The 13590-nt window shown below is 39.1% G+C and overlaps 1 protein-coding gene across 1 annotated transcript in view; it reads right to left on the bottom strand.

Annotated features, from left to right (window-relative positions):
- rock2a (rho-associated, coiled-coil containing protein kinase 2a) overlaps window positions 1–13590 on the bottom strand; it is a 42547-nt gene that overhangs the window by 19475 nt on the left and 9482 nt on the right. The window contains exons 2-5 of the mRNA XM_063498588.1: window positions 2925–3006; window positions 2272–2372; window positions 1076–1213; window positions 635–895 (exon numbers count right to left, since the gene is read on the bottom strand). Of these exons, the coding sequence (XP_063354658.1) occupies window positions 635–895; window positions 1076–1213; window positions 2272–2372; window positions 2925–3006 (582 nt within the window). The remainder of the gene's footprint in view (window positions 1–634; window positions 896–1075; window positions 1214–2271; window positions 2373–2924; window positions 3007–13590) is intronic.

Here is a 13590-nt window from a genome sequence, read left to right on the forward strand (position 1 = left end):
TCAAGCATTTTAATTATGATAATCTACAACTGCAACACCACATTAAAAAGAGAAGTCATCAACAGCTCCTCTTTGAAAGAAAGTATGAGCCTAAAAAGGTAAAACAAAACAAAACAAATCCAACTCTTATCTTTGCCAAAATAGTCTGCTCTAATATACTGGTTTATGCACAAAAAAGCCATTTATTAACTGAGCTTCACCGCATCATTATAAGCATCTCAGAATCATTAAAATATAAAAAAGCTGCACCAAATGCAGCCCTGGGTCTTTTACAGCTTCACCCACGGAGCCACATGTGAGAACAAAAATGTTCAATGCAGTCGCAGCGGGCTTTAACCTGCCAGCTCTCTGAGCAAAGCTGGTGTAATGTCTCCACTTAAGAAAAGGGCAGGTAATAGTATGATGGAGCAGAAAGTGAGCTTCATTTGTGCTGTCTGATGCACGCCCCATCCAGGTACCCTTGTAGTTACACTGCTCAGTCGTTACTTGTTTCCATCATATGCAATATGGCTCAGGCCATATCTACAGGTTACTTGTATAAACTGAAGCATTTCTAGTTTGGCATTTCTTGTGTTTGTAACCTGGTAGCAAACTTTGCTGGCAGCAGAGACTCAGGTTTTTCACTTTTACTCACCGAATCCATTTTCATGCAAGTGCCAAAGTCAGCCAGCTTCAGGTGTCCGAGTCTGTCCAGCAGCATGTTGTCTGGCTTCACGTCGCGGTGAATGAAGCCCATGGAGTGAATGGCGTCCAGGGCCATCACCACCTCCGCTGTGTAGAACTTGGCCCACTTCTCCGGTACATCATAGGTGCTGGTGAGGTTAACCAGGTCGCCTCCTGGCATGTACTCCATCACCATGTAGAGGTAGTGGTCATCTTGGAAGGCACAGCACAACTAAAAACAATTTTGAGGTTTAATAAATTAACATATAAAACACATACTTTGCAGAAAATGTATTTCTTTGTTCTAAGTAAAACAAAAGAGTAATCCAATTGGCAACAGATTCCTAGTGAATATTGCAATTAATGCACACGAAAGCTTTTTAAAAGCTGATCAGCAACTTAAATGTTGTACCTGCACAACCCAGGGACTGTTGGAAAAAGCCATGATGTCTCTCTCTTCCCAGAAGAATGCTGAGTCTGAGCGCTTTATCATCTCAAATTTGCTCAGCAGCTTCATGGCGTAGACCTTCTGTGAGGCTTTATGTCTGACCTGAACAACCGGAAGATAAAGTTTAGAGATTCTCCAAAGTCTAATCTTACTCTATGAGAAATGTTTGATGAAATGTACAAGAACAGATAAAATTACAATCATAACAGATAATTCATGAGTCCATGTGCCACTTTCAGATTACAATAGAATTAATGTAGACATTTTTTTTTTATTCCCAGAGTGCATGCTTAGTTGTGGTTTGTAGAGTTTTCAAAAGTAAAATGGGGGCAGAGCCTTCAAGTATCAGGTTTCTCTTGTGGAACCGGCTCAATGTTTGAGTTCAGGATACAGGCATGCCCTCTACTTTAAAGACTCAGCTTTCCTTTTTGATAAAGCTTATGTGTAGGGCTGCACTATGTGACCCTGAAACATCATATGGTTATGCTGATTTGGCTCAAGCTGTAGAGGGAACTCATTGCCTCTCCGTGTATTCATATGACACCACTACAGAACATAATTTGTGTTTTTGGTTATTGGTTCTAAGTGTTCATCTTTTCACCGTCCACTCTCCCTTCAGCATAAGCAGCTGAGGTAGACGACTGGTTTACGGTGTCAGTTTGCACAGCAAACTTCGGCATGCAGAGAAAAGGATTATGGAAATGAACAGGCATTTAAAAAGCTCTTTTCTAATCTTACTAACCACTCAAAGTCTTTTAGAATACAAGCCACAATTAACCGCACATTCATGCACTTCCAGCACTTGTATCTGCCTCACATCCACAGCCAATGTAGAATCACAAATAAACATAACATGTACTTCTTTGGACTGTGGGAGGAAGCCAGGGTACTTGAGGTAATAGGCTAAGGGAGAACATTCAAACTCCACACAGAACTATTCAACTATGCAGCAGATTCAAACCATGAACCTTCATGCTGTGAGGTAACAGTGCTAACCATGACTGCGGCAATACAAGCAGTAGATACTTTTGACATGCACTTCTCCAAAAAGTTAGAATCGTTTTGATGGTATGATGGATCCTTGATGGAGGACTATACCACTTTACAAAGCAACTATAAAAACAAAAACAGTGTCACCTGTTCATATGATCAGTACTTACCAGTTGCACTTCACCAAATGCTCCTCGGCCAATTACTTTAACTCTGTCAAAGTCTTCAGACTTCATCTGCAGATCTCGAATCTGGCCAATGACTTTCTCATCTGAAGCAAAAGTTTATTGATAGGACAGAGGAAATGAACGTGCATTAGTGTTGTGAATACAAAGCAATTATTAAAGTGAACATCCTCTATATATTTATCCATCCATCCATTTTCTACTGCTTATCCAGGTAATGTTCCAACAATCTAAGCAGAGATGCTCAGACTTCCCAGAAGACATATATAAAGATAGATACAGCCACGGTTTCATCACCCATTGATTCACATGATAATGACTGATCCATAAAATGATAGACCCTGTGAAGTATACCCAGTTTTACTATTCTCTGTCTAACGAGTTTCATAGACAATAGTACTCTAATGAGTACTAGAATTTACAAACTGAACATAATCTTATGTTAAATAACTTTTGAAAGTAGCAATCAAGAACAAACTCATTAGGAAGGCATTTATTGATTTAATACAGCAAAGAGGCAGTATTTTATACCGAAACTTTTATACAAAGTGATGATTTGACTGGTTTTGATAATCAGCCTTTTCTGAATAATTGAGCTGTTCACCTTCTAGATAATCATCTCTCATTAAGCTACTCACATCTGTTTAAGAAGGTCTCAATGTTTTTGTTCTTTCGTAGTGCAGGGTAGTCCAAGTCTAAGACCAGCGCATTCATGGAGTCCTGCAAAGAAAGAGAACAAACCCCCCCAAAACATTAATAATAAGCTCTAAGATATATAAAAAACCTCCACAACACAGTGGAAATGCTTTGCAGGAAGGTGTTATGAAACCACAATGACACTGCACTGTTAAATAAATCAAAATCAACAAATATACAGCAAAGGCACTAATGTGCTTTGAAGCAGTTCGAGGGGGTCACATGATTATCTGGAGGATTAACAATGGGATTCAGGATATGGTGGCATGCTGTCTGTCCTTCCTCCCCTCAGCAACAGCATTTTCAAACTTGTTGACTCATCAGCTGTCACCTCTATGGAAACATTAGTCACAGTGCTGCTGCAAAACAAATCAAGCCATCATAAACGGCGCATGGATGGTAAAAAGCTGCGTCACACAGCAAGTCACTGTGTTTTTGCATGAAATGAGACAAGTAGTCATGAGCTGCCAGGAAGTCTGTTGTTTGCATCAGCACTGATTTTTCACACATGATGCAGATGATGTGACGTGTGAGCACTCACAGATTAGGTGTCAAAACAAAAAGTGCATTCAAAATTTCCATAATTTGCCATTTACCAGTTTTGTTTTGTTTTTAATCTTTTTCTTACTGAGATATAAGTCATTTAGCTGCACTTATTTTAAGGAAGTATGAACTATAAAAGAAATGTGTCATAATCAGTCAATACCAGCTTATTTTTATCCTCTTATCATCACGACACAGTCACTGGTAATGAATTAATCCGAACGATGAACCATAAAACACATTCAAAATATGAAATCTAGTTTCAAAATTAAAAAATAAGAATGTATCTAATGTAGGGGAGACCATAAATTCATGATGGAATCTGGACCTGAGCAATTTAAACAAACAAACAAACAAACAAAAAACCTGTATGGAGTATCTTTTGTTTTCTTTATTTGCTTTAAATTTCTACTTCCTTAGCAATAATATGCTGTTTTGGCTGCATTATGAAACGATAAATTGTTATTGTTGCCTAACTGTTTTTGCACACATGTATCAAATTAAAAGTAACCCATACTGATAGTAAAAATATTCATCAGCAATAGCTTTAAAAATGTTTTTCCCCTGCAAGCCAAAAGCCAACTGTATTTTTGATTGTTTTGGATTTTGAATCTAAATTTGTGACAGAGATATGCTACGATGCATCTGAGTTTGTGTGTAAATAACACACATTTAAACAATAGGAGCATAAAAACAACCAAAATAAGAATGAGTAATGTAAAAATAAATAAATAAATAAATAAAGGTAGAAAAAACTAAAAGGAATGTATTATATTACAGCATAAAGGTCAGCAGTTCTTTCATCCATTGTCCATTATATTTAAAAAAAGACCTTATGAGTCACATCTGTGGGCAGATTACTCCAGAGATTTGTTCCATAAAAAAAGAAATAGAAAAAAGTATATGTAAATATACTGAACAGAGTTCAACAAACAAATGAATAAAAATAAGATAATAAAAATAAGTGAAAGTACACAGTCTCAAAGTTGGATGTCCATTTTCCCAATGTTTTCTGATTTTTATTGTTTAAAATTCTCAGAGAGGAGGGCATTTGTTCCACTTCACATATTTCCTGAATTATTTTTGTCCTTTCAAAGACTTAACAAAGAATATCAAACAACAATTTTCTTGGTCAATGGGCTTTTTATTTGTTTGTTTAACCGGCACAGATAATAACTGAACTTGACACTGCAGGATAGTTCACAGGTTCTCTGATGACTACTAATTAACAACTTTTTAAAATTCTGAAAGGAAACTCCTTCACCTTCAAAAGTGTTAAAAGATCACTCCCAGGTTCTTTGGAAAGGGTTTTAAGGAGATTCATCAACATATTAGTATCTTTCAGGCAGTCCAGTAAGCCCTTTAGAGAAGTCGTGGTTTTGTTTCCCAGCAGCACATTAATCTGAAAATCATTTGTACAGCATTTACTAAACCTAAGGGAGCAAAACCAAAAGGCTAGGCTGAGAGTGGACCTCAGAGGGACCTCACATGACCTAAATGAGCAGCTAATGAGCATCCATCCTATTTGGAAAGGTTCTAAAAATAAATAAATAAATGATTTTTTTAATCAAGCATCTTCCATTCCAATAAAGGCAACATGCTAACTTAAAGCAAATCCAAATTCAACATTACAGACCACTGACCGCCTTTCTAAGGACAGTTTATGTTCTGTCTATTTTCTCACCACTGCACAGAACGAAAACAGTTCCACATCAATGCAACCCAGCGAGTCTGAATGAAAAGGGCCAACTTCCCCTCAGCATTTCATTCAACACAACAGTGCTAAACTTGACTGACTGGATACACAAACAGCAACTACATACAGAAGAAAATTGTTTTAACTGAAAGCTGTGTTCCTCGAGAGAGACAGACTGTGGAGCAGTGACTCATTTTTCCATCAGCAGCTGCCTTCTTGATTCTCTGATATTCTTCTGATAAATGATGAACACGCTGTTTCTATAACCTTTGGAAAACAGGCGGTCCGAGAGAGATGAAGTCACCTCCACATACAAGCCACACAGTCATAGGCTCAGACCTGCATTTACCACACTCATAGTGCTGAACACCCTCATAGTATTTATAGGCATATAATAATAATAATAATTATAATTTTATTTTTACAGCATGTAAATAGCATACAAATTGCTTCACAACTTTTTGAAAATCCACACAAAGACACATCCCAACCTACAGTATACAAATTCATACCTGTTTACAGAGTCTCAGCGGTGATTAAAAAATTTACTACAATTTTAAATATGGGGACCGTTTTCAATACTTGGATAAAAGTCCTTAGCGGCCGATGACTTCCGTAAGTCTAGAATCCATGGACATAAGTGTTTGGATGTTCAATCAGGCTGTCTTCAGTTGGTGTTCGTTCACGAGTCTCTTTGCCTTCGGTTTTATGTTCAGTAACTGAAAAGCATGTGCTCCTGGGCTGAGAACAGGTGACTGACTTGGCCAATGAAGATTGTTTTGCAATGAAAAATTCTTTGGTTGTTTTTGCAGAATACTTTGGTATATACATTGTCACAAACACTAGTAACTTTGCTTCCACCGTATCTGAGAGCTGATGTGGCATGCTTCTGTTCTCAAGTGGTTCCTTTCCTCCTAACTGCATGTTCTTATATGCATATTCTCTTGTTCATACTGGTTGGGACGAAGGCTGTGAGAATCTCAGAGTGGTTGCTTCGAGAAAATTAGAGAGACTAATTTAAAGAGAGGTATATTCAGTGACTGAGGCCATTAGGAAAGTATTTACCAATGTCATAAAGTAGAGGGGGGCATGGGTTTGTCCCCCCCTCCAATAGGCTTCTATACAACCAAATTTCTGAGGAAACAGGAACAAGAAGAGTCACCCCATGCTGGCACTACACGCCTATCTTGTGTGGAAGCTCTAACACTTACAGGTATTTGAGAAAGTGTGTGAACAGCTGAATAAAACAAACCCAACATTAGACACACTCATTCTTGTTCTTTCTCTGACACACACAGTCTGATTCATGGACATGCCTGAAAAATGTGTGGCAGGCAACAAACAAAACAGCTGATGAGTATTTACCCCAAACTAAACAGTGGTCAGTACATTATTACTCACAGATGTAATTCAGTTATTCTTGTGACATCTGATTACCTTTCACAAAACAAAACAAAAAAAATTCTGTGATGCGTGTTGTCCTGTTATATTCTTATTTTTCCCCGACGGGAAAAAAAGCTGGGCACTGTACTGCAGTATCACAGTTCTGCCGAATATTCGTGGCATTCAGACATTTCATAAGTATGACCCAGGGCAATGCAGGGAAACCATTAAATAAGCAAAGGACGGACTGTTGCTAACCTCTAATCGTTACAGCGTGTAACAGTAAGGAAGTCATCTATCAACTTTTGTCAGCTATGCATTCCTCAACGGTCAATAAGGAGCAGTTCGTAACGCTGGACCGAGCCAAATGAGAACATGAGAACACGACGCAGTGCATACGCTGCATACTTGTCACTTTCCTTTTTTTTTTCTTCTTTTTCTTTCATTATTGCGCTGTTAGGTGTTGTGATACAATCAGTTTCATCACTTCCTTTCTAGTCTTCTCCACTTTTTGTTCTGTAACCTCTCAGACTTATCTGCCCGTCCTCCTTCTCTCTCCATCGTTCTCCGCTCGGATGAAATCGGCTTACGTCGAGCGAGCAGAGCACTCTGTTTCATCAACTCAACTTCCCCATTAAAGGACCGACCTCTCACAAAACTACTATTTAAGGGAAAAAAATACACACATGTGTGGGGGTGGAGAGGGTTTGCCGGGTGTGTGTTTGTGTGCGTGCATGTGCGTGTACATATACCTACATGCACACATGCGCGAGCATGGCAATACAGGAAATGATCCACCCCACCCCAGGGCTGGCAGATAATTTCACTGTGTCATGAAGCCAGTCCCTGTGTGCAAGTCATTTCCTCTGAGGCACCGTTACTGCTGCTACTGCAGCTCTATATTCGTCAGGCGGTGAGAGACAATGAAAAACACATAATGGATGCATAGTAGCAGTGTCCAAAATTAGCTCAATGAATCAACAGCAAAAATCCAACAACCAAGCATATTTTCAAATAATAAATTGTCTTTTTGTCTCACATTGTAAATTTGATTTAGTCCATATTGTATGTATAATAAAAAAGATGACTGCAAATTTTGAAACAAAAAGTATTTTAAATATAACACATATTGATCAGAAGTTAATCAGATACTGCCCAAGTACAAGTCTTGATCACAAACTTCTGCTGATTGATGTTTTTAAAGTAAATCTCTCAGATTAGTCTTTGCCGTTTAGTGGGGGTTTATTAGGGATCGTGCCTGGCAGTTACTGGTATAAGTGTGTGTGTGTGTGTGTGCGTGTGTGTGTCAGTTTTGTGCATTACACTCCTGATTTGTTTGAAAAAACACGTTCAGAGTAACCAAACATAATTTCTTGGCACTTTTGATGTGTTCCACTTGTCTTGGAAGTCGGATGTCAGAGTGACATTACCATCGAGTTGAGTGTGTTTAAATAGTAACATGATGTAGCAAACAAACAAACAAAAATAAAAGAAGCAGGATTTATTTTGCCCCTTAGCAAGGTGGAGCCACTGATGCAATACTAACAACACAACAGCATAGTGCTTGTTTTTTGCACAGCTACACAACGTTCACAGATAGAACCCAGTCAATGCTTTGCATATGGCTTATTTATTTAGAGTCACAAACACACTGCAGTGGTGGCACAGATTTTACACTTTTACTACCGCTTATGTTCACAGCCGCACAGCCCCCATTAAGTTGGGGTTGGTGGAGCGACTCCAACTTTCCGAGTTGAAAATTCCGACTTCATCTCGGAAATTCCAACTTCCAACTTCAACTGGAATGCACCATCGGCCACTGATTCATTCCCATGATGTAACTGTTCACTGAGGCCATTTTAATTCGGCTTTATAGAATTCTTTTACCATTTTTAAATACAAAACAAAATATGACACCATATGTGGCTGATGTACAGGTAGACAATCCCATTGATTTTATTTTAAAAGTCATGGCTGCCATTGCAGCTAGCCCCTGCCATTCCCTACCAGCTGGTTCACCTTTCACTGTTGGTGCTTTGCACAGTCTCTCTCGATCACTGTACAGACTGACTCTGTATTCTGGACTGCAGCTGGCAATAGATTCTCTCTGGAAGGCCACTCTAACCAGAATCTGAAACTGCTGGAGACATGCGACAAGCTCACACCATTGTTAACCGGATAAACATTAGTAATACTAGTCTGCAGCGTCAAACCCCAAGAGCCTCACTGGAGATGAGCCTATTATTCAATTATATATTTGTCACAAATTTCAATTCTTCAACAAAACTGTCAGAAAGCATAATTTTCTTGCATCTGTATACTTTTATGATAAAGGCAGTTATCGGAATCTGTTAGCGTCTGTTAACAAATCAAGTGTATTCATTTAGGGTACTGTGTGCATAGCTTAAGTCATTTTCAAAAGGCGAAAGAACAGCCCACAAAACCACAACAGGCTCCGTGAAGTGACTTACAATCAGTCCTGCCGGCTATCTATGATAAAACAAGCAGCACTGCTCAGTATTTTCCACCAGAGACACACGCGGACACACGCCTGAGAAGGCCGCACATGCAGCAAATGTACGTGAGATGCATCCTCTTTTCTGTCCATGCAATGAAAGCAAACATGCACAATACATCTTCAAAGTAAACAGAATGTAAGTGTCATTCACAAGTTCAGAAATTAACCGCCAGTAACCTGTCACATATTGTCAAAGTGAAAAGGCTCAAGCAGAAGACTGGACAGAGAAAGCTCTACACCCAAGCAACCACACCGTAAAAGATCGAATGGAGAAGGAATTCAGTTTTGCAGATTTCCAACTTTGGACATGAAAAAGTTGACAAAAGCTGTTTGCTGACAGTTGCCACGAGAAATGCAAAGTAAACACTGGTAACGCTTGGACTGGCTGCAGGCACGTAGCAAACATTCCCCATTTACAAGCTGGACCTCATGGTGATATATTTTTCTTATCCTTGTCCTTTCTGTATCCCTCCTTTAAATAAGATGAATCAAGTGTGGGGGAGGTACAAATAAATGTTACCGTGGTGATGATCAGAGGCTCCACAGTGAGAGAGTGATATTATGTTGGTGAACACAAATTTGTTTTTTTTAATTTTATTTTGTTTGCTAATTGCACCAGTCCACTTCAAAATGCTTTCCTGAACCACATTTATAGTAATTCTTACACTGCAGGATTAGCAGTAACCTCAAAGGTCATGCATAATAAGCCATTTAGTGCATTGGAGTTACACAAGGGAAATGACTGCAAATCGCTCTTTCAATTAACTTCCATTACTGTAAAAAAAATAAAATAAAATAAATGTAAATGCAAAGGCGACTCTGGAAGTCTGTGGAAGCAGCATTTTATGAATATTAAATAAGTGGTTAAGTCTCTGGGGGAACGAAGCTGCATCAATAGTTTTAACTTCAATGAATTTGAGACAATAAAAAATAAACAGGTAAATATATAACCTTAATAATAATGACAGTCACTAAAACCACAAAATACTGACAATACTCGTTCCTCATTCCTTTAAAATGTGACATAAACTGCCATTTCTGGTCTTCATTTAGTCCCCCCCCCCTTAAAACAGGAATGTGTTTTAAGCCTAATACACAAGCCTAGAAACCAGTCAGCAACCTCCTACCAGCCACCAATAACAAAGGCAATTTGTTTGTTCCCCAACTTTTTGGCAAATGGTTACTGTCTCTGCAATATCATTTGCTAAAGCCCCGATAAGGGGCCTGAAGACGGTTCAGTCACACACAGCAGGGTCGCTTGAAAACAAAATGTGTATATCCTGACTGACTAGCAAGTGGTTGCTTGAGAAAATAGGTCGCAAAGAGGGTGATGCACCAAAAACATCCTTGCAACTCCTTTGGTCACTAAGAGATTGCCACAGTAGCCCCCTGGCTATAGAAATAAAGCATAACTTTTACTGTGAAGGTGAACAGTCTCCATTCGGTTTATGTTACATCTTTTTTGTTGTTGTTGTTGTTGTTGCTATTGTTAGCAACAAATGTAATCACAAAGAGGTTTTTGGTGCAACACCCTCTTTGCCAGCAATTTCTCCTAGCAACATCTAGTAGCCAATGGGGTTATTGACTGGCCTCTAGGGCTATGTGACTGATGCCTTACAGTCACTTAGTTATTTTTAATATTTACTGCATTTAAAATCATACATGTTTATTTTTTACATTCATGATTTTGGACATTTTGGTCCTCTGTATATCTGGATATATAGCCCTTTCGGATAACTAATGTAGTGTTGGCTTCACTTAAATTCAATGTTTATTTCTGTAATAATCAATGTGAGTAATTACAGATTATCCAGTCAGTTTCTTTAGCACACTTTGATATATAGTAGGCTACACTTCCTTGTAGAGTTATTAACATCCTTACAGTCTCCCTGAGCTGATAGGAGTATCTTCCCAGTCAGGCTTATCAGTATGAATTGCTATGTATCTGTTAGATGGCTCTTTATCTTTGCTATACTGTAATCCAGCCCGTGGGTTATGGCTCGTCGCATAGCAACTCCTGCAAAATACAAAGAGCTGAGACTGGTTGAAGTCGCAGAGAAGCAGGAGGCAGGCATTTTATAAGAGCGCCGTTTCGGCACATTCTATTCTTCTCCCTTTTTATTTACCCAACCTGCCGCTGACAGAGCGGTTGTTCTCCCCTCGCCTGCTTCCATCCTTTATCACCCTATAAAAAGCCACGTGGATCCACCAGTCAAGAATGCAATGATGTTAACCTGAAAGAAGCTAAAAGCAGAAAAGGAATAGCCCTAACTATTAAAAGTCACAACCTCCCTCTGCTCCACTTTTAGTCCACTCCCCCCCACCACTCTTCCTCTCCTCATAACCGTCTCATCACTAGGCATGTGGAACAGAAAACAAGCAGCACTGCTCTGAGCTTTAAAAGGATTGAGCAGAAAGTTGATGTTTTGATAGAATTCCAGCAGTTTTAAAAATAGTTGTGGGGATAAATGGTGGGCTGGCCAGCCGGGCAGAGCGAGGGGACCTTGCCAGGCAGAGCCCATAAACTCTTCGAGAAAGACAACAGCAGGAATCCTGGGTTCACAAATAGCGCAGCTAATGTCTCCACTGGGAACAACAATTACTTCTTGCTCCTGAATTTGACATATTTTTGCCTCATGCTCCTGCGCCCTCCCCACGCTTTATTATTAAGTAGACTGAGGAATGTGCCAGGAAAAAAGGGGCAAGGGAAGACTGCTTGCACATAAAAACTTAATCTCAAAGCTTATAATAATGATGTTCTGTCAACCAGCCATTCTGCTGTTTGACATTTAAACTCATGTTCTATCCATTGAGCACAAAGACTGCATTTGTGCAAAGCACACTTCATTTTTGCGGCAACCTGTCACAATTCATACTAAAATGTTAAAACATTTTTTTTACTGACAATTAACCCAAGGATTACATCAAGCCTGCCCTGGTTAATGGCTACCATTTTCCGGCAAACTGTTGGGCCTCAAGTCTCTGAAAAAAATTCCTCTAATTAAGCAATCCAAGAGGGAAACCGAACCCTTTCCTTAGAATTCAGAAATTCCTTTATTTTAAGTCTATTGCCACAGACCGTATAAAAGACAGACATAGTTTCTTAGTTTAAGAAGTGAAGCCAACCTAGAAGTTTCCTTAACCTGCATTCCTTTTAATGCCAGCAGGATGTGATGCCTGCAGTTGCAAATATTACTTAAAATCCTACAATAATCTATAAGTAGTAAATTTTTTGGGTCATACTGAGTAAAATGTTCTCTGGCTAACAGCTTTCGACAGTCAAAGCCACCACTCATTCAGCACATTTGGTTTGAGCAGGAAACAGCAGGATGGCAATGGTGAAAAAAATGCTCTTCAGAAGCTAACCGGTGACAACAAGGTGGCTATTTCCATATGTTCTCACATTTATAAAATGCTTTTCTAGCCTTATTGACCCTGTGCACGAGAAAATGCTAACTTCCTGGTTTGAGACCGGATGTGGGGTTGTACATTTCCGGTAGCTTTACTTTGCGGTCAATCGCTACTTCGAAGATATGCTCCAAAATCATGTCCAAAACTCGAAAACGGAAAGATCGCGTTAAGTTACAAAGAGGAGAAGGTGAGAACACTCACCACTGTTGTGTCATAAAAAATCTAATGATCAATTTTGACGTTTAAAGAGTTTAGATCGATCAGTTGTTTACATCACTCAACACAAGCAGAACTGCATTACAAAATCAGAAGACACATCGTCCACATTCAGAAGCACATCTCTGTATAGTGACTGGTCTTATGATTTAAACAGGCAAATGTTCAGCATTCAAACTACAGGTGAACAATAGTCAAAACAGATGTTTCCCCATTATGTCGATATCAGCTAGTCAAGTACACACTCACACAGAATGTTAACAAACCGTGAAAAAAAGCCACAAAAAAATGAATGATTGCTGGTAAGGGTTTCTATACATTAGTATTTACGAAGGGTATGTTGTGACTTACCTTCAAAATTACAGTGGTCCCTCGCTATAACGCGGTTCACCTTTCACCTCGCTGTTTCGCAGATTTTTTAGTGCAAGTTTGCATCCTTTTTTTTTTTTTACATCACATTGTGTCCTGCGTCCTGATCGCTGCAGACGATCTCCTCCGTGACGTCTCTCCTGTACAGTACAGAATCGCCGCATCGATCGCTAGCAGTGTGACTCTGAAGTGCAGTACTGTATGTCGACGAAACGTTTTGCACCGTCAAAAAATAAAATTGGCTACTTGATTTCACCTATCGCTGGTTATTTTTAGAACATAACACCCGCGATAAACGAGGGATCGCTGTTTACAGATACTGAGAAATATAACATTTGAATCCCTTTTCTCTTTTGAGAAAAAGAGAGGCGCTGGGGAAAAAATATCGACAAGTCGATGAACATCATTTACAGATATATTGGGTAAATGCCCAAGACATCTATAGAAATGTAAATCGCCGCTTGATTCATTC

The sequence above is a fragment of the Pelmatolapia mariae genome, linkage group LG16_19, assembly GCF_036321145.2.
Source record: "Pelmatolapia mariae isolate MD_Pm_ZW linkage group LG16_19, Pm_UMD_F_2, whole genome shotgun sequence".
Classification (NCBI taxonomy): Eukaryota; Metazoa; Chordata; class Actinopteri; order Cichliformes; family Cichlidae; genus Pelmatolapia; species Pelmatolapia mariae.